Genomic DNA, 25,603 nt, shown 5'->3' with positions numbered 1-25,603 from the left:
TGCCAAAAGTAGTTAGGTTAATAGTCAGTGATGACCCCCCTCCCCCAAGTTACCAAGTAAGCTCCGTAGTTTCTTGGTCTGAAACTAATATTCTAACTGCTAAGTTACAGAGACTATTTTTGGCATCCTGACTTTGTTACCCATCTATTCTGTTTTTTCTCTGTCTAGATTCTCCTTGTTTCCAATGGAGGGAAGTTTATGAAGAAGACTTTAATTGGTGAAGCATATATCTGGCTTGACAAAGTGGACCTCAGGAAAAGAACAGTAAACTGGCACAAACTTTTGGTCAGCTCAACACAGGCACATTGAGCAAATGCCTCTTCTTGAGGCCGCTAGGCTTTTGAGGTGTCTGTACATGTGGTTCCAAGACTCTAGTTCGATATTGTGTTTAGCTAGGTTTTCATAATATGAAGGAGAACGAACAAGTTTCTATGAGGGCTAATTAATTGTTCTACTATATTTAAAACAATTAAAAAAGCAAAGCAAAGGGAGGAGGGGGAAATCTACCACCTTGGTCCCAGAAGTAAAAATGACTGTGCTTGACAAGAGCTTGGTGATGCTGGAATCTTTGTGGCAATGAAAAGAAAGCATTTGAAGTTAGGCCTTAGTTGCAGGCTGTAGATGAATCCCTGCATGGAGGAGAGCAATTTGGGTCTTGGTGTGATACAAAGGGAGCAAAAGCACCTAAGCCTTTCCAATCCTCAACATATGGAAAAAATCATCCATGTTCTTTATGTCAGACTACCTAGTGACTGGCTATAGTGAGATGGCGTTCCAGGAAGCAAAGCGCAAGATACAGTCTTTGAAATGGTTACCTAATTTTATTTTACATCATTAGTCATATGCAATGGAGAAGAAGTCCCAAATGATGCCTGTATTAGAACTGTGAATTTACCTAGTTGAAATGTGGAGTATAAAAAGCACACAAAGTAATTGTAATTGTGCAGGGGGGGTGACTTGGAATGTGAGGGAGTGACCGATAATTGATTGACGGTACTTTAGCTTATCTTTCTCAGTTGGTAGTCTATAATAATATGGTTGAGTCCACAGGCTTCTAAGTGCTGGAGTGAATATCACTGCTTCAAATAATCTTCCTTGTCTTTGTGAACTTGAAGGGATTGAAGTTTCAAAATACCGATAATGATGAAGTAGTCCCAATGCTAAGTCATCCGTGCTGAATATCACCCCATTTCCTGGAATTCTCAGTACCCATCTAGCAATGCAGTGTACCTGCTGGCTGATGTGCTTGCTCTTCATGCACATGTAAACTATGAAGTGGCAAACGTTTTGTTCTGGAACGATGTTTCCCTTTGGAAGGTGATGTTCTTAGAGGAACAAATTCTGCACCAAAATCAAAATCAATTAAAGACCAAAAGAATTAAAGACCAAAAAAAAAGACCAATTAAATACAGAGCATATTATTTTTTATCGTATCTGGTTGGGAGAGACTCTCTCAGGATCCATTCGTTCATTCCCTAGCAGTGATTTGAACTTTAGTCCTCCCCTCAAATCACACACACACAAATACACACACACACACACAAGGTGCCGTGCCATGTAAATATAACTTTCTGTATCATAACTGCATCCAGATGACTGAAGACAAAAGCAAAAGAAGAGTGGTGTCATTGGATCTGTACTTTTCACAAATACCCAGGTCCAGATAGTAAACAAATGAACTCTGGTGTGCAAATGGAACTCTTGTTCCTGTTTTAAAATGAAGTTCTTGAGTCCTATTACCATGCAGCTCTTGGGTCCCATTGCCATGGAGATTTCCATTCACAGCGAAAACTTGTGGAAGGTTTACAAGGAAGCTGTTTGCCATCTCTTAATCAGATTGCAACACATAATATAAAGGGTAGGGCAAAGCATTCAGTTACAAGCAATGATGGCTTCATATTAGGACTGCCATGGTTTTTCCACAGGCTTTTGTGGCTTCTACCTCAGCAACTGCCTTCCTTAGCCAATGGCCTTGATGACAAGAGTGACATAAAACAGCCAGCTGAGATTGCAGCTGAATTCTATAGGCCACGCTCCCTGTGCGTGGGAATCAAAGCCTGGGGCAGCAGCTGTTAGGGAAAGTGGTTTCTGTGGGCACTGACATTCTACATCACTACACTTTTTTTAAAAAAGCGTGGTCCACATGCGCAGCATCATTGCTGAGACTAGCTGATGCCTCCAAGTTTCTTTTTGACCAAATGTCTGAGTTGTGCTGGAATTATTCTATGCAACTATGAATCACAATTAAATGCAGTGTTCTTGTAACAAAGTGAAGATGACAAAATCCTGACTTTTTTAAAGAAATAAACTCACATGGGGGTATTTTAAAAATGTATAGCTCTTTCGCCATTGTTTTCCCGTTTTTTCTTTTAGTTCTTTTTTTTTAATCTCTTGGGGTGGGGGGCTTTTATATGACAGAAGTGCTTAGATTAGACAAGACTCTTAACCTGGAAAGGATCCAAGGTTGTGGCTTTCTTTTAAAATAAGATTCTTCTTTCTTTTAAGATGAGATTGTGGCTGGCACAAGTTTACCTACATGTCTGTTGAGCTGGAGATAAAAGTTGTTACATTGGAAACATGCTTGAACTCTGCACTGAAGCACAGTCTTTGTGTGTATTGGCAAATGAAAGGGGTCATTTCTTTAACGGGGTAATATCTCTTCTGCATTCCACTGAGCAGTAGCCAGATCTTGCTGTTATTTTTTTGAGCCAAAGTGCACGTTTCTGTGATGAATGTAGTTGAGCTAGTTGCTGTTTCCTTAAAGGGATAGTATCCAGGAGAAAAATGAATTCTGTTTCTTTGTTTACTGCACCTCATTTTGAACCTCATTGTCAGTAGTGTTACTTTTCTGGATGCTTAACAGTTTGATTGTTCTGGATGGCATAAGAGGGGGGGTGAGAGCTGTAGCTGGTAACCAGCCAATACTGCTTCATTCTCTTAAGGATGAAGAAAATGTAAGCATCTCCTATATAGTATACAAGTGAGCTCAATAAAAGTTGTTTAATTAATATTTAGTTTCTTGGAAATATCGTAGATATGAGTATATTTTTTATTTTTTTATTTGATTCCTACATAAAATGATTCAGGAGATTTATCTTCATTGCTACTGATCCACAGTTCACTGAGTGTCCATATATGTACATACATAAATGTATATGAAAGAGAAATAATGCATATAAGTAATCAAATCTTTGAAGTGTAAAGAAGCAAGAAAGTGAATGTAGGTTTACACTGACATTCTATTTTCATTCATTTCAATTTTCAATGTATAATGAAGCTCCTGAGATATGTGGCTACCAATCAAATAAACTGGATACTTTCTCTTTATATGATTTTCCCCATGTTCTCTAATCTTGACAAATAATGGATTTCAAAATTAGATTCTCTCCATAAAAATGAAAATATGTTATTTGAAAGAAAGATGTTTTCTTAATTTATCTTGTAAATATACATTTTGTATTGAAAATTGGAAGAAAGTTTGGATTCCAAACCCCATTGCATTCCAAGCATGTTCATGTCAATGCAAATTGACCTTATCTTGTATAGTTGGTTGGTGTACCCAGGTGTTCAGCAGTCCCTGAGTGGCATGTGTGCCATATGATAATATACCTGATGGGGGGAGGCTACCATAAACAATAAAACAAAAAAGCAACCACCACTTTGGAGAGATGTAATATTTCCAAAATGAATGTTGCATGCACTGGTCTGATAAGTATTATTTTTCACTTGATAGAATTATAATGACTTTGATTTCTGATTCTCCAAGAAAAAAAATGACATTCACAATTTATCCTAAAAGTTGCACAACAGAGACAACAAAAATTAGAACAAATTGTACAAATGAGGGGGGAAATGCTCAATTTCCATACTGTGTATAAAATCCATGTCATGGTTTTGTGATTGTATTCCTGTACAATCCTGTATGCAGGCTGTAACGAGAATTTATGCAAATTGTGTTGTATAAGGGCTGTTAATCCCAGTCCAATGAATAAATATTTAAAATAATGTGTCATGGGTATATTTCCTGCCAATCAGTACTAATTATTGTGCCTAAACTCAGTGGTGACCAAATGCACAGTCACCTTTCACTCACTAGCCTAGGTCCTCAGCCCTAGTTTTGGAGCCAACTCAATTGTAATGCTATGCACAGCAGCATCCAGATCACACACTCAGTTTCTTGACTGAGTAGGGATGAGGAGCATATGACTTCTCTCCTGGGTGAATTTGGTGTCTTGCCATTGCTGTTACTCGCTGTATGCCCAGTAGGGTTAGAAAGACACATTTTTTAAAAAAATCACTACACTTAGAACACCTGGTAACTGACGGGAAAGTTTACATTTTAAAATAAACCTGGGTCCCCCAAAATCATAGGAGACTCTGTGGGTCCCCTCAGATGATATAAATGGCCTGTCACGGTTACGTCCTTAATTCACCTTCATGCAATATAGAGACAGATTTACAGAAAACTATCAGGTAGTCCTCACTGCTGCCTTTTAGTGCTTTTAGTGAGGTGAAACAAAGTGGGTCGGCAATAGGTGAACAAGAAGTTCACCCAGGCACTGACTCCCAGTTCTTAACTTGGTTGTTGAACCACCAGCCCAGACATGGCAGCCAGGAACCTATGATGAATATCATTTCCTTTTTGCCTTCAAGCTGACTTACAGTGCTCAGTAGTCTTTTCCAAGCAAGAAATGGGATAATTCACAAGAGAAATTTTTAACTAAGAAAAGGTTGTTTCACACACACACACACACCAAAATGGATTGAATTTCCAATTTTGCTGATCCATAAACAAGAGGGTGACTTCCTATGCCATCCTCCATCTGATTCTTCATAATAGCTTCAGATATTCTCTAGTTCCCCACTCTTATCAATGATGCTATTTTTGCTCCTCCATTAGCAAGATTGCAGTCCACCCTATAATTTAGTAAACTCGAGAGTAGAGAAGGCCTCTTTAAAATTGTATATGGTTATTATTCACCACTGTATCCTGTCTGAAGCAACTGAACATGTATCTTTGGAAATTAAATGTAATTGTTGGGTTAAATTAGAGTTCAAGCAGCACTAGTGAATAAATCTAACTGGGCTCCAAAACCAATACAGGGAAGAAATTAATTGGGAAAAATATTTTTTAAAAATAAAAAAGCTAATAAACCAACACCTGAGAAATAGGGATGGGCATTTATGGAGGAGTTAGATTTGCAGTCTAATTCCAACATTTTGTGATTCTATGATTGGCATGCAGTTTTGATAGGGAATCAGACAATCAACTCTGATAAAAAGTAGAAAGTATCTGACAGAGTACGAAAAACAAACAGTAGGGAATACAGAGTTAACTCCCAAACAGTTAACAATAGAATATATTCAAAACTGTACCCCCATGCAAACAAGAACTGTGGTCAAATAGCAAAGCATGGAGGCCCTGTTGAAGATAGTAGTCCAATGAGTTAAAAATGCACAAGTGAAAGGGGGGAGAAATGGAGCATAGTACAGAAATGAATTGACTGTATATGCATATACATCCAAGAGTGAGTATCTGCTCCTGGAACATAGAGGAAACAAAATACTCAGTAGACTACTTGCTACTTACCATATAATTTTCCTACAAGGAATAGGAGTCACAGATCAGAGCTCTTCACTACACACTGTGTTCCAGAGCTTATGAGCAAAAGGAAGGGAAAATTCCCAAACAGGTCTGGCTTGTACTATATCTAAATCGGGCTTAATGGCATCACAATACTTATTGCTGAATGTTGTATTAAACTACCTGAAAATTCAAATTCTAATAATCAAAGATTTCAAAACATGAATTGGTTCCAATAAGGAGCTTGCAGTTTTGCTTTGAGTTATTTGGCAGAGAGTTATAAAACAAACATGACAGGAAAATTCTTAATGCACTTTGTTTCTATGTCTGGAATGACAATTTTTAATAATCTATAATAGATTTTACCTGCTGTGACAGACTATGAAAGTTGTGACAGGCTGTTCTACGAGATCTGGTTAGTATCTGCTGGGCAGAGAAAGACTTCTAAACTGAGAGAAGCAGATTTCAGCCCTAGCTGAGAAGGGTTGAATACTGACAGTTTTGGAATTCAGCCCTGACTGAGAGCAGTTTAGCACAGACAGGAGAACTGACAAAAGTTGGCAAGGTGGTTAGATCGGTAGTTTGATAAGTTAAAGGGGGCTCCCATTCCTTTCCTCAGGTTCCTGGTCTGAGCAAACAAAAAAATATTATACTGTGATAGGGTGGGACAGCCAGAAATTCTTCAGGAAGGGAGAAAACATACCCAGGGTAGCTCAGTCAAAGAAGACAAATTGAGGGAAAATCTTGCCTCTGAGGGAGGAAACTGGATGGGAGTCATCATACCCACCAAGGCAATGCACAGCAATGGACATGACACGTAAATGGGTTTAAACTATTAATGAACTTTCAGTTATGCAATGTGTCAGAATTGCTGGTGTAAGACAGTGGACCAGTGCAGTGAAATAAATGCAGTGGTCAGAAGAACTTGGAGCCAATGCTCAGAGTACATGGAAGTAAGAAAATCAAGTAAGAAGTGATAGAAGAAATCCTGAATCTATTTTTGTTCTAATAAGTAAAAAGACACAGAAACCAGTTTAGGTTACTGTTTCTGGCAGAGAAATATAATGCCAACATGGGGATTCCTCTATGTAGCATTCATTGATTCTCATGAGGATATGGGCCTTTGGTGTAACCATTAGCCATGGGCGAATGAAAAAACTTCATAATGATATCTACATGAGAGTGAGGTATGTTTTTCTTGATAACCTATCCAATAGAATGCTCCAATACCAAACACCAGCACTATTCAACTTCTATATCAATAATCTTCAGAGCTATTTAGGAGATAAGAGTAACAATTTCCCCATGCCAGCTTTCTTGAATAAATATCAGCCACATCTGGTTCTAGGGCAGCCATTCTCTTTTTGGCCATGGCCCTTTTTGGAGCTTTTCTCAGGTTCCAGAGCCCCCTTCAGTAGGTTGGCTGCTTGTGCAAAGAGCTAGTCTAAAAAAGGCCTAAGCTAAGAGTCAACTAACTATATTCCATATACCTAGTTTTATACATATACTAGCCTCAAAGCCCAATGGTTATTATTCACCGCTGTATCCTGTCTGAAGCAAATGAACATGTATCTTTGGGAATTAAATGTAATTGTTGGGTTAAATTAAGAGTTCAAGCAGCACTAGTGAATAAATCTAACTGGACTCCTCCAAAACCAATGCAGGGAAGAAATTAATTGAAATTTTTTTTTTGAAAAATAAAAAAGCTAATAGACCAACACCTGAGAAATAGGGATGGGCATTTATGGAGGAGTTGAATTTGCAGTATAATTCCAACATTTTGTGATTCTATGATTGCTTGGAATTTTTTAAACAGAGGCTGGATAGCCATCTGACAGAGAGGCTGATTCTGTGAAGTTTCAAGGGGGTGGCATGTTCCAGTGGATGAGCGTATAGGGTTGTGAGGAGGTTGGACTAGATAACCCAGGAGGTACCTTCTAACTCTATTATTTAATGATTCTACGTGACCTGTTCATTAGCTCATAGGTTGATGGGCAGTAGTGGAAATGCAGCTGAGTTAGCAGATTTTTAGAGGTTATGTCAATTTGTGTCCCTTTACTTTTCTGATTCCAGACATGGGCTGCATAGGTATTTTTTAACAGCTCTGAATGTTCTGAAGCTTTGATCACTTCAAAATATTTTCTCCAGTCCTGCCACTGGATGGGATAAAAAGCTTCTTGGGGCAAAATAGTGACTCCTCTACAACCTTTACTACTCTGGACGCTTGGAACAGAACACCACTTCTTAAACACACGGGTGAAGAGCATTGGGCCCTGGTATCCCCAGATCCATCCATTGTAATTGGTCACAAAGTCTTGCATACAGAGCTCGATGAATCTGTGTCTTGGTTCAAAAGAGAGGAAAGCCCCATTCAGTGTATTTTTGGACTGGGTGCCAAGCACATTGCTGAGGTTCTTTAAACTCTTAAGGACAATGAAATCTGTGTCTAAATAGATTCCACCAAATTTCCACATGATAGCTAGTCGACAGGCATCAGAAAGAACAGGAACAAAAAATGGTTCCCATCTGTGTTGGGCTACTGCATACCAGTCAGCCAGTGGCGTGTCCATGAAAAGGTCCTTCATGTCCAAAGCTTTGAATTCAGTGTTATTGAAGCACGTGAGGAAAGAGATGCCCAACTGTTTTCTTAAAGTAAAATTGTAATTTGCAAAGCCTTTAATAAATACAATAATTCTGGCTTCTGGGTGAACCCTGGCTGCTGATTCAACAGAGCACATAAGCAAGAAGTTGAGCTTCAATTGTTCTGATGTCTCCACAAAGTAGACATTCTTAGGCAATTGAGGAGGCCAGCCGGATGAAGAGAGAGAAGGTACAAAGAGAGGACATTTAAATTCTCTTGGTAAGCTATAGCGCCAAGTTTTGTCCTTGGTGTACTGGATGCTTTGCCAATAAAATATAATGGTGATAGACATTAATGCAGAGGAGAAAACAAATACACCCCAGAATGTGTGGTTGTCTAAAATCCTGGATAATTTCAGCACTTTGCACATGGTCTGCTTTCTGTAAATAATACTAGGATTAGCTGCAAAAAGAAAAAGAAAAGAAAAGAAGTACAACTAGTTAACACAAAGATCAAGAACTCATTGACAACAGAAATGTTTAATCATGTTTGAAATTTTTGTGAAATTGGACCCCAAAATTTCCACAGTTCGTACCTGAATATATTGCAGATATCTTGGTATTTGGCTTGGTTTGTTCAGATGTCTCCACAAACTATATTCTTAGGCAAAAGAGAAGACCAGTCTTAGTGGGAAAATGTTTGTTAATGGCAGTAATTTATTTGAGTATTTCTTTTTATCTGATGCATGAAGTTGGGAGGCGGGGCCAAGATGGTGTCCTGTGTAGACACATTTGTGTGATGCTTCTGCCTGTAATGTGGTTTTAAAGTATTTATTTTACTCAGAGCAACAAATTTTGACAAAGTACAGCTGGCCTAAAGCCTTAAGGGAGAAAATTACAAATTTCCCAATTTGTAAAGATGCAGAAATTTCCTGACTCGTCCTCCCACTTTGGTGACTACTCAACTTCATGGAGTGGAATTTGCAGGCAAGTGGAAAACGGTGCATGGAATCCAAGAACAGCTATAAAACTAAAGGCAAAGGCCATTGTACCCAGGAATATAATGGGTGCTAGGATGCAAACCTGCACTGTGGCCTTGATGGGGCTGTTTACGTGGTAAAAGCTCCTGCCACCCTTGTCCCTGCCTCCAAACCTCAAAGAACATTTCTGACCCAGGAGTCTCCTCCCCAGGGAAAAATGGCTGTTTTGGAGGGGGGACTCTACACTAACAACTCATGTCCAGGTTCCTGGAGATGAAAGGGCTTGCTTGGGAGGGGGGGACTCTGTGGCAGAGAGGGTGCAGGATGGGAGAGGTTGGGACCTGGGAATTAGTTGGAATTACAGGTCATTTCCAAGCAACATCAATCAATATCCCTGGAGAAAAGCCTCAGCTTTGGATCCCATGGAGGTGCAGGGATGCCAGGCTCCAGTCTGGGTGGCAAAATTGCAAATAACAATAATAAATAATTCAGTGTGATCTCTCCCTACTGGTGGTATACCCAAAAGAGGGCCAATCAGAAAGGGAGTAAGTTGGCTGCACACAAGTTCAACTTCATAATGTTTAGTGATAGTGATGTCAGCTTTTCTCAACTTTTTTACCATTAAGAAACCCCTGAAACATTCTTCAGGCTTCAAGAAAACCCAGAGGTGGGGTCTCCAGGTCCCAGCTGGAAGCTTGCATCCCTGCCACTGCTCAGGCATTACAGTCTCCAGACCTGGAGGACCCCCAGAATGAAAGCTCTTCTCTAGACTGCAGAGATCAGTTCTCCTGGAGGAAAGCGCTGCTTGGGTGGGGAAGGTCTCTGTGGCATTGAAAACATTGGATGGCAAAGAACATACCGTGCATTTCTAAATTACTGCCTCTATGACAGCTTTTCTCATCTGTTTTACCATTGAGAACCCCCTGAAACATTCTTCAGGATTCAAGAAACTCCAGAAGTGGGGTCTTCAGGTCCCAGCTGGAAGCTTGCATCCCTGCCACTGCTCAGTTCCCCTGTAGAAAATGGCTGCTTGGATGGGGATTGGAGTTGTGTGGCACTCCCCTCTATACACACACGCACACAGAGAGAGAGAGAACACAGAGGACACCATCTTCTTGCAACAGCTTCATCTGCCTGTGTTCTGGCTCAGCGGTCCGCAAGCTTCTGCTTGCCGCGGACCGCTGCAGCGGTGGGAGAGGGCGGCTCGGGGGCCCGTGCACGTGCGGCAGCCCCAGCGCAAATGCGCATGCGCGGACTGCTGCGCATGCGTGTTTGCGCCCAGCAAGGGCGCAAACGCGCATGCGCGGCAGTCCGCGCACGCGCGTTTGTGCCAACATGCCGGCGGCCGCAACTTCCCCTCCCGGCCCCTCCGGGCCGCGAGCAAATCGCCTGCTAAAGTGGCTGATTAGCTTGTGGCTCAGCAAGCTTCTCTTCCCTCCCCTCCCGAAGTGAGAAGCTTGCCGGGCCGCGAGCTAATCGGCCGCTTTGGCGGCCGATTTGCTCGCGGCCTGGTGAGCTTCTCGCTTCAGGGGGGGAGGGAAGAAGGAGCCGCAGCTTGGGGACCACTGTTCTAGCTACATCTTTGTCAGGCAATGACAATTTGTACAGTAGTGTAGTAGTTAAGAGTAGCGGCTTCCAATGTGGTGAGCTGGATTTGATTCCCTGCTCCTCCATGTGCTGGGTGACCTTGAGCTAGTCACAGTGCTGCTAGAAACTGTTCCCACAGAGCAATTGATCTCAGAGCTCTGTCAGCCTCACCTACCTCATAGGGTGTCTGTTGCGGAGAGAGGAAGAGAAGGTGATTATAAGTGACTCTGAGACTCCTTTGGGTGGTGAAAAGCAGGGTATAAAAACAACTCTTCTTCTACTGGGAAGGTGCTACTGGGAGACAATGTCTCTCCTCTCCACATGTCCGCATGATGCTTCAGTGCCCCCTCTACAATTTCCCATTTTCCATACCATTGGTCTCAAATGTGCTTTGTTGTGATGGTCTTGAGAAAATTGCAGCAAGACCAAGGTGATACCCATATGGAAAGGGAAAGTGTACATCCTCACAGTCCCACTCACATTACCTTTATTTTCCCTGCTGCAATTCCCTGTGATGGCTATCCCCAAAGTATTCCTCCCTTCTTAGATTGGAAACCTTACATCAGTGGTCCGCAACCTTTTAAAGGCTGTGGACAAGCGGCAGCGGGGAGGGCAATTTCGCGGCCGCGCATGCACAGCCGCGCATGGGCAATGCGCATGCACGGCCCTGCTTCCCTCCACCCCTCCCACAAAAAGAAGCTTGCAGCCTGGGAAGTTTCTTACTGCGGTGGGGAGGGGCAGGGAGAGGGAGCCGCGGCCCGGTGCTGGAGCCTTCATGGCCCGGCACCAGGCTGCAGGCCGATGGTTGGGGACCACCACTGTAGAGGAGAGGTGCAGAGAATGAATAACACAGCCAGCTCATAGGGTGTTCTGAATGGATTCAAATCAGAAGACACATTTTAGCTTGGCAAAGCCATTGTTTATATATGTTTCTGGGTGAGGGGGTCGAGTTGTGGATGTAAGTTAAACCAGGTGGGCACGATGGGATTTGGCATGGGGCAGGATATTGAAAAATGTCTTATCCAACTTAGGATAAGGGTGTTAATGGGTAAACCAGCGTGTCTCGCTGGATCTAACAATTGGTTGTAGGGAGTCATTTCCCCTGGTGGGTAGGCTTAGAATTACCTAAAACACTTTTTGGCAAACTGAACTTGAGCAGCAATATAATGGGGTGGGGGAGGGGGAAGAGAGGTGAGTAAGATCTGTTTCGGGCTACAGCTATCATGTCTGTGGCTGAAAGAAAGATGGAGTTTGTCCAACAGGGTCTTGGCAGACTTTGACAGTGTCTGGCTTTGGCTTAAGCCTAGACCAGTGGTCCCCAACCCGCGGGCCGCGGCCCGGCACTGGGCCGTGAAGGCCTCGGCGCCGGGCCGCGGCTCCTTCTTCCCTCCCCCCCCCGAAGCGAGAAGCTCGCCAGGCCGCGAGCAAATCGGCTGCCAAAGCGGCCAATTAGCTCGCAGCCCGGCAAGCTTCTCACTTCGGGAGGGGAGGGAAGAGAAGCTTGCCAAGCCGCAAGCTAATCGGCCTTTGCGCTGGGGCTGCCACGCGTGCGCGGGCCCCCGGGCCACCCTCTCCCACCACTTCGCTGCAGCGGTCCACAGCAAGCAGAAGCTTGCGGACCGCTGGCCTAGACTATTGGGGAGCGCCATTGCTTGTTGGGGACAGTATGCCATTCAATAAGGCAGGGTCCTGCCATACATAATAATAATCAGCCACAGTATTCTGTACTGGGCAGAGAAGTATGCACCTAGATCTGGTTGGGGTCCTAAACTGGGCCTTGGGAAGTTGTTCGACATTCAATGGCGTGGTGTCTGAGGCATGTGTTGGTTGGCTTTTTCATGTTCCTTGTCTGAAATCATTCAGAGGGCTTTTCCTTCAAATGCGCTCATCATTCAACTTGGTGGCAATGATCTTCCTTTGGTTTCTGGTCTGGAGCTGTCTTTGGCCATGGTGAATGATTTGTGTGCAATTACAGAGCGGTTTCCTGAGCAGTTTTTTTGGTTGTCAGTTTTGGAGTGGCATTCCTGGAGGCTTGCACTTCCACCTGAGAAGGTTGACATGGCAAGATGGTGACTGCAAGTTGGTTTCCAAGCATTGCATGAACATTGGTTGGTTTGTTGTCTGGCACCCAGAGATTATTTTTAAGCAGCGAGTCTTGTTTAGGGAGAATAGTGTTCATCTCTCAGAATGGGGGAAGGACCTTTGGCTGGATGGGGTATGGTATGCTTTATTGAAATGGATTGGCTAATGAGTGTTGGCAGGAGTGGGATTGGTGCCCCAATCCCTCACTCACTCTATGGCAGTTATATTGGTGAAGCCTGTGCTTGGGGGTGGGGCTGTGGTTGTTTGCCAGGCCCTGCAAGTTTGGGGGCCTCCTTAAGAGACTAGGTGCTTGTGATTGATGGAACCTGCTGGGATCCAGCTGTCTCGCTATGCAGGTAATTTGTGGGTACCTTAACACAGTGGTCCCCAACCCCCAGTCCAGGGACCAGTACCGGTCTGTGGATCAGTCAGTACCAGGCCATGGCTCCTCCTCATCCTCCTCCCCAGCTGCTTCCTCGGGGACTGCCATGCCACACTGCCGCCAGCTCACCTTTGGTGCTCTCTGGCAACTGCCATCGCTGGGGCTCCCCCTTGGCGTGGCACTGCGCAGCTGCTGCTGGCAGCGTCCCCCCCCCCAGCGGGTGGCAGGAAGTCAGGGGCGTCGGCGGGAAAGCAAGTGGAGCAGGGGCTCAGGTGGCAGCGGTGATGTCCTTCAGCAAAAGATTAACACCCCCCCCCCCGGGCCTCAGTAAAATTGTCAAGCGTTGACCGGTCCCTGGTGATAAAAAGGCTGGGGACCACTGTTCTACAGGACCAGTAAATATGCAATCCTCCTTCTCCCTTTATTTTCCTATCCGCTCAAATGTTCGTGTGCTAGATATTTTTTTTGTTATTTTCCTTCCAATAAACGTTGTTATTATCCTTAACCATGGTTCCTCTATACATTTGTGAAACATCCTGGGTGGTGGAACGTGTCCGGCTGTCCAAGTTGAATAGGGCCAATCAGGGTGCAGCCAGCTTTGCTGGCTTCACCCTGTTTGGCCTTGCTCCTGCAGCTCCCACCCTCCCTCCCTGGACTCTAGCCTCTTTGCTCTCAGACACACCTCAGTGCCTAGAGCCTCAGTGCCTAGGTAAGGGGAGAGGGCCCTGGGCTAAGGGTCATGGTGGAGGGCCTGCTAACGAGGGCCTCTTGGCCTGCTAACTGCCTGCTGCTAAGGAGCTCTGTACCAGGCCTGCTAATGAGCTGGCCAGCCCCCGCTTTCCCCACTGTGGCCCAAAGCCACCTTAGGCAGCCTGGCTGGGGGCCAGGGGAGGAGCCCTTTCAAGGCCCATTCTTAAGAACGGGCTTTGAAGCTAGTTTTACTATAATTATCTGTTGTCTGCCTTGAGTTCTAAGGGGTCTAATCACCCCATAAACATTGGGAAACAATCCTTAACGCTATATTACCAACCCTCTCACAAAGCAATTCCCCAATGCTAAATATACATGTGTCTTGGGGTGCATTTCTGTTAACATGATACACACCTTCCGATGGTGTAAAACAGACTGTGTAATACCAGTCAAGAATATCTCACATTAAACAAGTAGATCCGGGTGAACATATGCCCTAAAGGCCCCAGAGTGCCAATGCCCCAGGGACTTCATCTGATCCGGACCCAGTACACAAGCCGCCACATAGGTGGCTGCCCCGATGGGAAAGGAATGTGAACTAAAATGCTTAGTAGGGAGGCCTAAAGCCTTCAGCCATGGGTGCAACATGGCCATAAATTGAAAACATGACAAGCACGCCCCATCCTCATGTAAAAGGAGGGCTGCAGGAGTATCCAGCCATACCCCCACATATGCCAAGACATTAACGACCAAGCAAATGATCTCCAGAGCCAGACAGAAAAATGTGGATACCTCGACTATGTTGGTCAGTTTTAAATGTACGCAGCTAGATGTGCAGCTGAGGGCCCACCACCTGCAGATCCTCCCTGGCCAAAGCCTGCCCTCTCAGATCATTCCTAGAGGCTGACAACAGTTCACTATAGCCAAATGCCCCCCAAAGGCTAAAACAAATGCAGTGTGGAACAGAATCACCTCATAAGAGGAGCTTCAAACCTGGGGAAGCTTAAACAGAATGTCCTGCAATAAAGGAAGCGACACTGATCACCTAGCATCCTGCTCACAAGGGGCTTGATGCCTCTAATCCTCCAAAGTTCTGTAACTGAGGTAAGTAGAAACCAGATCCCAGCAATTCTGTAGTTTACAAAAACAAGATCAACCTGCTCAATTTGTGCAGAACGCCCCTCAGCATGCAACTGCACCATGTAGAACAGAACAAGCCCCTCAGTCACACTTTCCTCAGAACAAAACCTCTGAGTCCACCTGTCAGCCTGCCCCAGGTGTCCCAAGAGATGCCTTAGTGTCATGTCCCATGAATGGCACATTGAGATGGATGAGGAAAACAAGCCAAGGTGATCAGGGGACACAAATCTAAGCATTTATTACAAATACATACGATAGCATAGGAAGGGTTAAACACAATAAGATTGTCATGCCATCACCAGAGGCTGCATCTGCACCTATGCCAGAACCTTTGCTGCCAGACCCCTTGGAGCACGAAGATGAGGAGGAGCTGGGACAAAGCAGCAGCATGCTGTTAAATGAGACAAGCCCTGACACACAGCCCGGTCCCAGCCAAGTAGACACCATGTCCCTCTGTGTCAGCATCACCTCAGCCAGAAGCAACACCCCTTCTCAGTCTGGACTCGTCCCCAGAGCACAGGAGGGAATGCAGAAGGACTGTTTTAACAGCATGCCGAAGTGCCAGGCTCAGAGCAAAGTATGAAGCCAGATGGGGCTGACTTAACCGACAGCAACTGAGCTACCAGGTGCAACAACTTAACTCTTTAGCTCAGGCTGCACTTGCAAAGCAGAGACAGCTCAGGATGCAACCTGTGCACAAGCCCACCCATCGCCTTGACCCAGTTCTTGACCTACCTGTGCTTCAGCGAAGTTCTGCCTGACTGCTTCCCGGCTTGGTGACATTTCTCAGACTAAGAACTGGTATTGTGAGCTTGCTTTGATTCTAACTGATCTTCTGGCTATGATCTTGGCTTGTTTATTGTCTTCCTCTTGGGCTCTCCTTTAGAATTTGTCTGCCACAGCTCCTGATAAAACCCAGAATGGACTCGACTCTGTTTTTGGTGTGTACTTTGAACTTGGTTTACTGGCCAAGAGTGCATTCATCTGGATTGACCCTGCATGTGCCCAGCTAGGGCAGCACACAAATGTTGTGTTGAAGACAAAGAACAAGACTATTACACTACACTTTATACCTTTGGGAGCTCCACCTAGGAGCAGGATCAATTGACCAGAGAACAAGTCAGAGTTACATCAAGGATAAGGCGTGGCGAATGGTCTTTGTGCCAAATATGCAGGAGAGTATGGTCAAAGCATTCTGGCCTCAAAGCATTCTCACACTTTGTAAAATAATAGTCCATGAGGCACAACATGCCTATCTTAATTTCAAAGGAAGCAGGCAGCTGGCATTTCTAGGATTTATACAAGACTGCAGCAAAGGATTCCAGCCATAATAAAAAGGTTAACAATTTATACATAACTAGCTTCAAAGCCTGTTCCTAAGAACAGACCTTGAAAGGGTCCCCTAGCCCCTGGCCAGGCTACTTAAGGTGGCTTTGTGCTGCAGCTCGCAGGTGGGGGCTGGCCAGCTCGTTAGCAGGCCCGGGACAGAGCTTCTTAGCAGGCAGTCAGCAGGCCAAGAGGCCCACATTAGCAGGCTCAGCCTAGCAGGCCAAGAGGCCCTCATTATCAGGCCCTTGTTAACAAGCCCAGCCTAGCAGGCCAAGAGGCCTTCGGTAGCAGGGCCAGCCTAGCGGGGCAAGAGGCCCTCGGTAGCAAGCCCTCCACCAAGACCCTTTGCCCAGGGCCCTCTCCCCTTACGTGCTGCTGGCTCCAGGCACTGAGGTGTGTCTGAGAGCAAAGAGGCTAGAGTCCAGGGTCAGAGGGCGAGAGCTGCAGGGGCAGGGCCAATCAGGGTGCATCCACTGAACTGTTGTCAGCTTTGCTGGCTGCACCCTGATTGGCCCTATTCCAACTTGGACAGCTGGACATGTCCTACCCCCCAGGCTGTTTCACAAATATATAGAGGAACCATGGATAAGGATGACAGGAACATAAGCAATAGGCCCTTTCCTAAGGAACATCTGTAACAGTTTGCACTGTTAAAATAAAAAGCTAATGGGTAGGTGGGCAGAAAATGGGTGGGGCCTGTCAAACTCCTGACAGGGCCTGCCCACCCAGCCCAGCCAGGGGCAATCTGGCAGCTATTGCTGCCAGTCTGCCCCTGACTGCCATTGGGAGAGGAGGTGTGGCTCCCAGGGGGAAAAAGTTCCCTCCCCTTGGCAGCAAAGGCCTGGCTGCATCTCCTGCCCCTAATTGTCATATCCAGCAACTCCACTCACTTTGCCTCACACCGCTGATGAATCTGGCAGGTGGCTGGTGAGTGCGCTCACTCCCCACCCCCTCCCTTCAGGCCTGCTATGAAGGAAGCCTCTAACAGCTCTTGACTGAGGCTTAGGGAGGTGTTTACGAGACAGGGGTACTTGTGCTTTCCTTTGGGGAGGGAACTTTTCCTCTACTACTTAAGGTTGGCTGACGGGGAGGCCACAGAAAAGACCCTGCTCTGGCTGGCCTCGCTGCTGGAGGGAAGACGCATCCAAGCCATGTGTATTTCTTCTTCACGACTCTCTGTACATTTGAGGCCTACTGCACAGGGTTGTTTTGTAGATGAAACTGGATGCTGTTGTGGAGGTTCTTTTGCCTCCTGTTTCATCTGCACAATAACCCTGTACAGTAGGCCTCAAGTATTTCATCCCCACAACAACCTACATGGGACGCCTTAAATGTTCCTTCTCCCCACAACCCTGTCCAAACTCCAAAGAAGCCCTTTCTGCCTGGGGAGCTGATCTTTATAGGCTGCAGATGAACAGAAATTCCAGGAGCTCTCCAGGCCCCACCTGGAGTTTGGCTACCCCTGGGCTGGAAATATTCCTGGAGGTTTGGAATTGGGAATTCAAAATGGTACAATGCTTCAGAGTCCAGTCTCCAAAGAGGCCATCTTTTCCTGTAGAGCTGGTCATTATAATCTAGAGATGAACAGTGATACCAGAGACGATGGCAGAGGCTTACAGACTGAGATTGGGGTGGAGTGGTGCAACCCTCCTGGGCTATGTGCTTTGGCCAGCCCTTACCAGCACTTTTTTTGTATTCTGGGGCACAGACAGACAGACCAGCATTGGTCCTGCGAGTCTGGAAATTGCAGGAAGATCTAAATAAATAATATTTACAGCCTGAAACTGTAAATAGTGAACAAGTAAATGACTGGAGAGACATGGGAACTGAAGTGACTTTTCTCAAGCTTGGCTTGGTAAATAAAAAAGTGTTTGCCAGGAAGGCCCTATGAAATCAAAGGCATACGTGGCCCAGAATTTCAAGTGGAGTTAGCTTTACAGGAAAGTAGACAGAGAGACTTTGGATGGAACTAGGTGATCCACTTTTATTAGGCAATGATTTGGCCTTGCAGACTACAGGGATTGCAGTTACGAGCAATAGGCCTCAGGCATCAGAAGGGCAAACATCACCAGCCAAGCAACAGACTCTGCTAGCCAAGGGGTGTCTATGGCCATGTGCATTCCTTTTGAAGGGGTGCTTGTGAGGAGGGAGAGCTTTCCCTTCAGCCTAACTGCCTGGAAATGAGCTGTACTTTCAGGGGATTCTCAGACCCCACCTGGAGGCTGGCATCTCTAAACCTCAGTGGAATACAATGCTACACAGCCACCCCTCCAAAGCAGCCATTTTTGCCTGGGGAGCTGATCTTTATAGTCTGGAGATGAGCAGCAATTCCAGGAGATCTGCAGGACCCACCTGGAGGTGGCTGTCCCTGATCTGAACATATTCCTTGTAGTCTGGAAGTGGGGCCTCAGAAGTATGTAATGTCCCCACAGCCACCTAGCACCCCTTGACCTATTTCAGGTCAAGAAAACATGGCAGAGAACAGGTAAGGTTGCCAGATTGGTGTAAGTTCATGTTCTGGAATTCCACAGTACCTAGGTGTACATAAACCTGACAAGACTGCTGTGCACAGAGAGACCTCCTCTTAGGGTTGCCAGCTTCCAAGTGAGGCACTAAACATACCCCAAACCATGAGCTGATGCTCTCTCAGCCCCATCTTCCTCACAGGGTGTCTGTTATGGGAAGAGAAAGGGATGGCAATTCGAAACTGCTTTGAGACACCCGAGGCCAGCTGAGTGATTGTGGATCATTCCCAGTTCTCTCAGAGCTCTCTAAAGCCCCACATCCCTCACAGGGTATCTGTTATGGGGTGAGGAATGGAAGGCAATGTTAAATTGCCTTGAGATATCTGAGGCCTGCTGGGTGACTGCAGCCCACTCCAAGTTCTCTCAGAGCTCTCTCAGCCCCACCTCCCTAACAGGGTGCCTATTATGGGGAGAGGAAGGGAAGGTGATTGTACACAGCTTTGCAAAACCTGAGTCTTGCTGGGTGACGGGTGGGCCATCCCAGTTCTCTCGGAACTCTCTCAGCCTCACATCTCACAGGATGGGGAGACAAAGGGAAAAGGTGTTTGTAAGACTCCTTTGGGTAGTAAACAACAGGATACAAGAATCCAGCTCTTCTTCTAAGAGGCAACAGTGAAAGAAGAGTATGAGCACATTACATTTTATCATAAGTAAAAAAATGGAGACAGGAGGAGCAGGAACTGTGGCTACCCCATTTGATTTAGGACAGGGGGACATTTTGGTGTCTGTGGCCTAATTCACACAAGAAGAGAAATAAGGTTGAAAGCAGAACGGGAAGGAATTGGCTGCCATGTAATCTCCCCCTAAGAAGAGTCTCCAGTCTGATTTTCCCTTCACATACCTGAAGACTTGGCTCTTGAAAGCTCATCTGTAACCACTATGCCACAGTTCCCAAAGGTCAGTCTTCTCCCACACTCAGCACACATTCCAAACCACACCTCCTGCAGTCTGAACTTGTTGTGATGAAGAATATAATGTACCATGAAATCCTCCTCTAAACAACGCATGCAACAGCCACGCCACACTTCCCACAGGTCAGTCCTCTTCTAAAACCTATTAAGTCTCCTGAGTGCCTGTCTGTGCCACAACCCTCTGCAATCACACACCGTCATGCCCAGCCACACAACCACAACCCAAACAACACACCCATGCATCCACATGTCCTTCCATAATCAACAATTCCTGTCTTGCTTTTACCACCACCACCACCCTCTACCACCCGATGTATTCCAGGATACAATGGGCTTTGCCCCTAGTGAGACATAAAAGACATTTCAAAGGTTTAGCTACAATGTTCAGTCCTGGAGATCTCTAGGGGAAACCTGGAGATTCCAAGTTCTCTCAGTTTCATGTCTCAATGAGGCTTTCTGTATTCATGAGCAAAGAGACGAACAGGCTCCCTTGCCTTAGGGCAGAGGGTCAGTCAAGGAAGACAAGAATGTCATTATTCGACAAGTGCCCTCCTGAAGCACCTGAAGAGGCACCACCAGGTGGTCCTGCCTCAGGGGGGAGACAGGCTGCCACAGGGGTGCCTGAACAGGAACCACCAGCAAGCAGCAGAAGGGAGTCCCCCTGCAACCTCCACCTCTGGAGCTCTCACGAATCATTTATAGCAGGTAGTGAGAGGGCTGCCAGCCTGTCTATCACCATGCCTTGCTACACATCAAGCCCTTCGATGAGCGGCACATGGCAGACAACATCAGGGGCACCATCATTAGGCTGTCAGAGGGCTGGGTAGGCAGTGGGGTTATCAAAGGATTCTTAGTGACAGATGGGGCCATAAACATGAAGAAGGTGGTCAAGGACATGGGCCTGAGGCACATTTCCTGTGAGGCCCAACTTCTCCACCTGGTGGTGAAGAATGTGCTTGCGAATGGTTCCAAAGCTGGAACCATCCACCAAGTCCTCCAAATTCTGGCTTCTCACTATGAAGTGCCGGAAGATCATGGCTCACTTCAACCACAGCTCGATGGACCACTTTCGGCTGCAGGAGAAGCTGGTCCTGATGAGTATGCCAAACCAGTAACTCGAGATGTCAGCACATGCTGGAATTCCACCCATCCTATGTTTGTGCGCTTGGTGGAGCAGAGGAGAGTCCTCAATGGTCCAAGAGACAAGGATTTTTAAGCATGGATCACGACTCACCGACAAAGAGTGGGAGATCCTTGCCCAGACTGTGGAGGTTCCTGGGCCCCTCAAGACCTTCACAGAAATGCTCTCATCTGACGTGGCGAGTTTGGGTTTGTTCTGCCCCATGGTCCCGTGAAATTATGGCCCCCTTGGTCCTATAAGGTAATGGCCGAGGATGCACAGACATAGTTCCAGCTGTGCATACACTTGCATGAAGGCTCCAAAGAGGTTTCCAGGAATGCTCTGAGCCCCTCTTGCTGGGGTTTCTCCAGCCTTCTTCTTCTTCTTCTGGGGGCGGCAAGGACTTGAGAGAGGGCAGCACATCTGTGATGGTGAAGGCTTACATTGGGAAGCCCCAGGAGCGGAAGTGCAGCTGTCTTATTAGATACTGGGCCAGGCTGGAGGCCACCCGGGGTCCAGGACTTCTTCCCTTCCCCTCCCTCCCCGAGCACCTCTTAAGCGGCATGCAGCCTCCACACCGCACCACTGGGCGCTGCCTCCAACCGCCGCACGCTGCGTGGGCGGCTTACAAGGTGATCGGGGAGGGAGAGGGAGGGAAGGAGTGAGCAACAGTGGAATGGCATGGAATGTCTGAGCAGCGGGGGGGGGGGGGGAAGAGAGGAGAAGAAGGGATGGGGGTCTGAGGACCGAGGAGGAAGGGAAGGATGCACATAGTTAAAAACCATTATAGAGAGATTTAATGCTGATTGGAATGACAGGGTAAGGAATCTGCCCCCCTCACCATGCCCTCTGCTGGCTGGCTGGGGGGGGGTTGGGGGGGTGGAGGGGGGCTTTAACCAACATGGCAATGCATTTACATAGGACCAAATATGCATTTCCACATGAAAGTTTAAAGTTTTTTTTTAAAGGCTAGACCAACAAACCTCCGATTGGTGGGCCCTACTGATTGACAGTCTGAGGAGCGGTGAGTGAAAGAGTGCATACAATTTACCTTTATTGCCATTAAAGGTTTTTTTGAATTTGAAAAAAATTGAGTGAAAGAGTGTGTTGCTCTCTCTTTTGCTTTTTGCGCAGCATGTGAGAAGGTTAAAAGGCAAGACGATGCAGCAGGAAGGTTTTAAAGTGTGGACGGGAGAACTAGTGCGATTTAATATCACGCTATTGCAGGTAGGAGGCATCTGGCCATTTAATCCTAAGTGTGGAAATCCCCAAAGTTCCAGTACACTTTCATTCCACCAAAGATTTTTTCAACAGCAAAGCCTCTAAAAATATAAAGAATTTCCAGCTCTGAAACCAAGCTCAATTTGGCTGCATTTTAATTTTTTTTCTCACTAAAGTAACCAAAGTAACCAAACCTTTGCCACTCAGTGAGCCTATTCTCTGCCCTTCTTTATCTACAGACAGTCAAGGCAGCCCACAGCCAAGTGAAGCGTGACTGCTATGACTACTTGTAGGTAAAAAAAATGCCAGCAACCATATTCTCGGCCACTATGTTGAAACATCCCACATAATGGCCGGAGCAATGGCTGGTGAGTCTGAGTTCCAGGCCCCGGCTGACTCCTCCTCCTGGGGGCAGGGGCGGGGCTTGGAGGGCAGGCAGCGGCAGCATGCAAATGGTACTGGCTCTGGGGCTCTCCAGCTGCCGCCACCCACTCTTCAAGGCTGCTTGTGCTCGCTGAGGGCAAGATGGGTGACGACGGGTGGCAAGGCCCGGAGCCTAGCCCCATTTGCTTCTATTGCTCGTCCTCCAAGGCCGCCTGCATTCTCCTGAGGGCGCGGGAGGCCTCGGAGGTCAGGCAGCAGCAGTGAGGTGAACGGGGCTCAGCTCTGAACCTGGCCAGCCACCTCTGCCACTTGTTTCCAAAGCTGCCCGTGGTCTCCTGTGTGGGGGGACGGCCTCAGAGAACAAGCAGTGATGGCGAAACCCAGAGCTGAGCCCTGCTTGCCACTACTGCTTGTCCTCCGAGGCCGCCCGCGCTCTCCTGAGGGCACGGGCAGCCTCGGAGGACAGGCGGAGGCAGCATGGTGAATGGTGCTCTGTTCTCAGCCTGGCTGCCACTCATTCTTCAAGGCCGCCCGTGCTCTCCATCTACTGGCATGGTCCCTGGGGGCGGGACTATGAATGTCACGTCCATAGACTTCTGTTGAGGGGCTACACCAGTAAATGTGTCCATACTAAAAACAAAGGGGGGAGCCCAGGGACTCAGCTGCTGTCGTGAGATGGAAGAACTCACACTGACTAAAATATTGTTAAATCAGCAAAACAGGAGTGAACTGATGTAACACCTGGCTGATGGCAATGATTTTCTAACAATTTACTACAGAATCCAGTACTTCCGCCAGCTTTGCGGAGCAACCATATTTTTCGCTGAGCTGTTTAAGGAACTCGGTACACTATTCTTCATGAAACCTCACCCAACTCAAGACCTTGTCATTTTTCTTTCAAATAGCCATACGATCCATTCATGATCAAATATGCAAATATGTTGCAGAGGAGTTCAAATACAAAGCATATGGGATTCTGGCAGCTTTTAAACAATGCAGTCGGAGCTTGCATCTAATGTGCTTAGCCGATCTTAAAAGAGTTTACCAAAGTAGGACCAGAAAGAGCAACGGATGGAGCAAGATTTGAAAACTCTATATCAATCCTTAAAAAGACATTGTGGTTTATAACTAAAGGTGGAGCCCAGGTTTACCAAAAGTTCCACCCAGTCCAGCCCAGCCCAGCCCCGGACAAAGATTCCTTGTAGAGCTAGACCTCCCCCCCCTTCTTCCTTGACAGAGAGTTTCAAAGACAGCTTCATGGCTGTCTGAATTTCACTGGATCTGAAGAAGCCAGTCACTCACAGCCAAAGTCATTGACCTATCACCAGCGTACAGCCTGCTGTTTCTGTGCACATATACGCTGTTGAAGCTGCCAATACTGTTCTGCCCAATACCACAATTCTGCTTATGGGTCTGAGAGTTTTTAGTTCTCAAGTGGAAGCACTGTTTTCCTGCACTGTCCAGAAATGATCTGCATAAGCAGGGGAGGGCCCATGTGAGAGTTATTCAGCACCAGAACTTCTGCCCCTCAATGCAATAAGAAATAAAAGTTTCTCACCTGCTTGTCAAATTATGTCTACATAAGGCATCGGTACCATGCGCTAGAAGCTAATTTGCCTCTCCTTTGAGATGAATTTAACTCCGTTGCTGCTGCCGTTACCGCCCTAATGCACTTCCCACCTCACCCTTGTTCATTCTGGATGTTCTGCCTACCAGAAGCAATAAGTCATACAAACAGTAGAACAGTAGAACAAACAGTAGAACAAACAGTAGAACTGAGTTTTCTAATCCTGCAGAGCAGGTACTTGGCTGTTGGTTGTGGCTCACAGGGTTATTATCCGAATTCCACCTCCCCTGCTATGCCTAACAGGAAATGAGCAATACTCCCAAAAGGATGCCTTTCCTTCCTTTCTCATATCGTATACAGAATGGTCCAAATATATAACAAAAATTAAAGCGTCAGAAAATTACCATTTGTCCTTCTGCAAAATTGCCATTTGTCCAGCTGCGGCACCATCAAAAAACTGCATTACACATTCAGCTTTTGGAGAAGGAGTTGTCTCAAAATGTTCATGCTGGATACTTCAATGCCAAGAGGTTTGTGTGTCTTTGCTGCTGTTTGTATCTGAGATTTGCAGGTAGGCTGATGTAATTTTCCTCTCTCAGGTGTTCCTGATTACCCCTAGATCATTCTTTCTGTTGCATCATATTTCCCTCCTATATATGAAGGGAATGGGTTACTATAATACTGACTGTTTTGCAGTTGTTTCCCAGAAGTCTATTGGAATTTAAAGCATGTTTGATAAGGTAAATATTAATGTCTAATGTAAATATTGCATGATTTTTTTTGGAATTCACAGTTTAATGATTTCTAAAATTTAAATTGATTTTATTTTCCATCAAACATTGAAATAATTTATTCTTTTTTGTTGCATATCATGTTTATTTTTTTGTACACTCAGTTAATTGCAGTTGCTGAAATGCTCAATTAGATCCACCAAGGAAGGCTTTATGCCAAAATGCATGGGGTACTGGTCTGTCATCTGTAGACAATACGTACTTTTAAATTTGTATTTTTGCCAACTGACATTTGTCTTGATAGTGAAATTAGGGGAGCCACATGATTGTTGTTTTAAATCATTTTGTAGCATTTCTAAATGCTTTATTAAATAAATTCTGGTGTTTTTGCATATTTATATTCATCATAATTATATTTTAATCACTTTGATTCGCCATCTTGATGACATCATACAAAAAAACTAGCTCTCAGAAAAACTTTGACCTCCACCCCTCTCAGAAGGGTATCCCCAGTTACCAGCACCCGTCTCTTCCTACACTGTGGAACAGAAAAGTTAGTCCTCTCATCTTCAGGGGACCGTGAAAAATCTTGGGAGGACTGGGGAAATGGTCCTTGCTCCTGTGGTTTGGTATCAATATCTAGAGGCAGATCCTGGACTCTTATTATCAAGATTCAAAGGGGCAGAACATCTCGTTTTTCTACACCTATTTTTAACTTTCCTCCATGTTTTCCTCCTGTTTAGGTGCTCCTCTATTTAGAATCATAGAGTTGGAAGGGACCATACAGGCC

General features: G+C 45.9%; 2 protein-coding genes across 7 annotated transcripts in view; one reads left to right on the top strand and one right to left on the bottom strand.

Moving 5' to 3' along the window:
• PCLO (piccolo presynaptic cytomatrix protein) overlaps positions 1–4,005 on the top strand; it is a 134,836-nt gene extending 130,831 nt beyond the window's left edge. For all 5 annotated transcript variants that reach the window (XM_077337850.1, XM_077337848.1, XM_077337847.1 and 2 more), the window contains one exon: positions 169–4,005. In XM_077337850.1, coding sequence (XP_077193965.1) covers positions 169–309 — 141 coding nt within the window. In that variant the 3' untranslated portion in view covers positions 310–4,005. The remainder of the gene's footprint in view (positions 1–168) is intronic.
• A4GALT (alpha 1,4-galactosyltransferase (P1PK blood group)) lies at positions 802–24,723 on the bottom strand. Of its 2 annotated transcripts, none has more exons than XM_077337854.1 (3): positions 24,487–24,723; positions 8,761–8,825; positions 802–8,627 (listed from the first exon to the last, which is right to left on the bottom strand). In XM_077337854.1, exon 3 carries the CDS (start codon positions 8,593–8,595, stop codon positions 7,531–7,533), a length of 1,065 nt encoding a protein of 354 aa, XP_077193969.1. In that variant the 5' UTR covers positions 8,596–8,627; positions 8,761–8,825; positions 24,487–24,723; the 3' UTR covers positions 802–7,530. The 2 variants fall into 2 exon arrangements, with proteins under 2 accessions (XP_077193969.1, XP_077193968.1); XM_077337853.1 differs by lacking the exon at positions 24,487–24,723 and adding an exon at positions 15,761–16,144.
• Between the last annotated feature and the right edge of the window lie 880 nt (positions 24,724–25,603).

The sequence above is a fragment of the Paroedura picta genome, chromosome 5 (assembly GCF_049243985.1).
Source record: "Paroedura picta isolate Pp20150507F chromosome 5, Ppicta_v3.0, whole genome shotgun sequence".
NCBI lineage: Eukaryota > Metazoa > Chordata > Lepidosauria > Squamata > Gekkonidae > Paroedura > Paroedura picta.
This window is presented reverse-complemented; position numbering and strand designations above follow the sequence as displayed.

Excerpts from the sequence above, each read along its gene's own strand:
- A4GALT (XM_077337854.1), bottom strand. The coding sequence starts at position 8,595 with ATGTGCAAAGTGCTGAAATTATCCAGGATTTTAGACAACCACACATTC.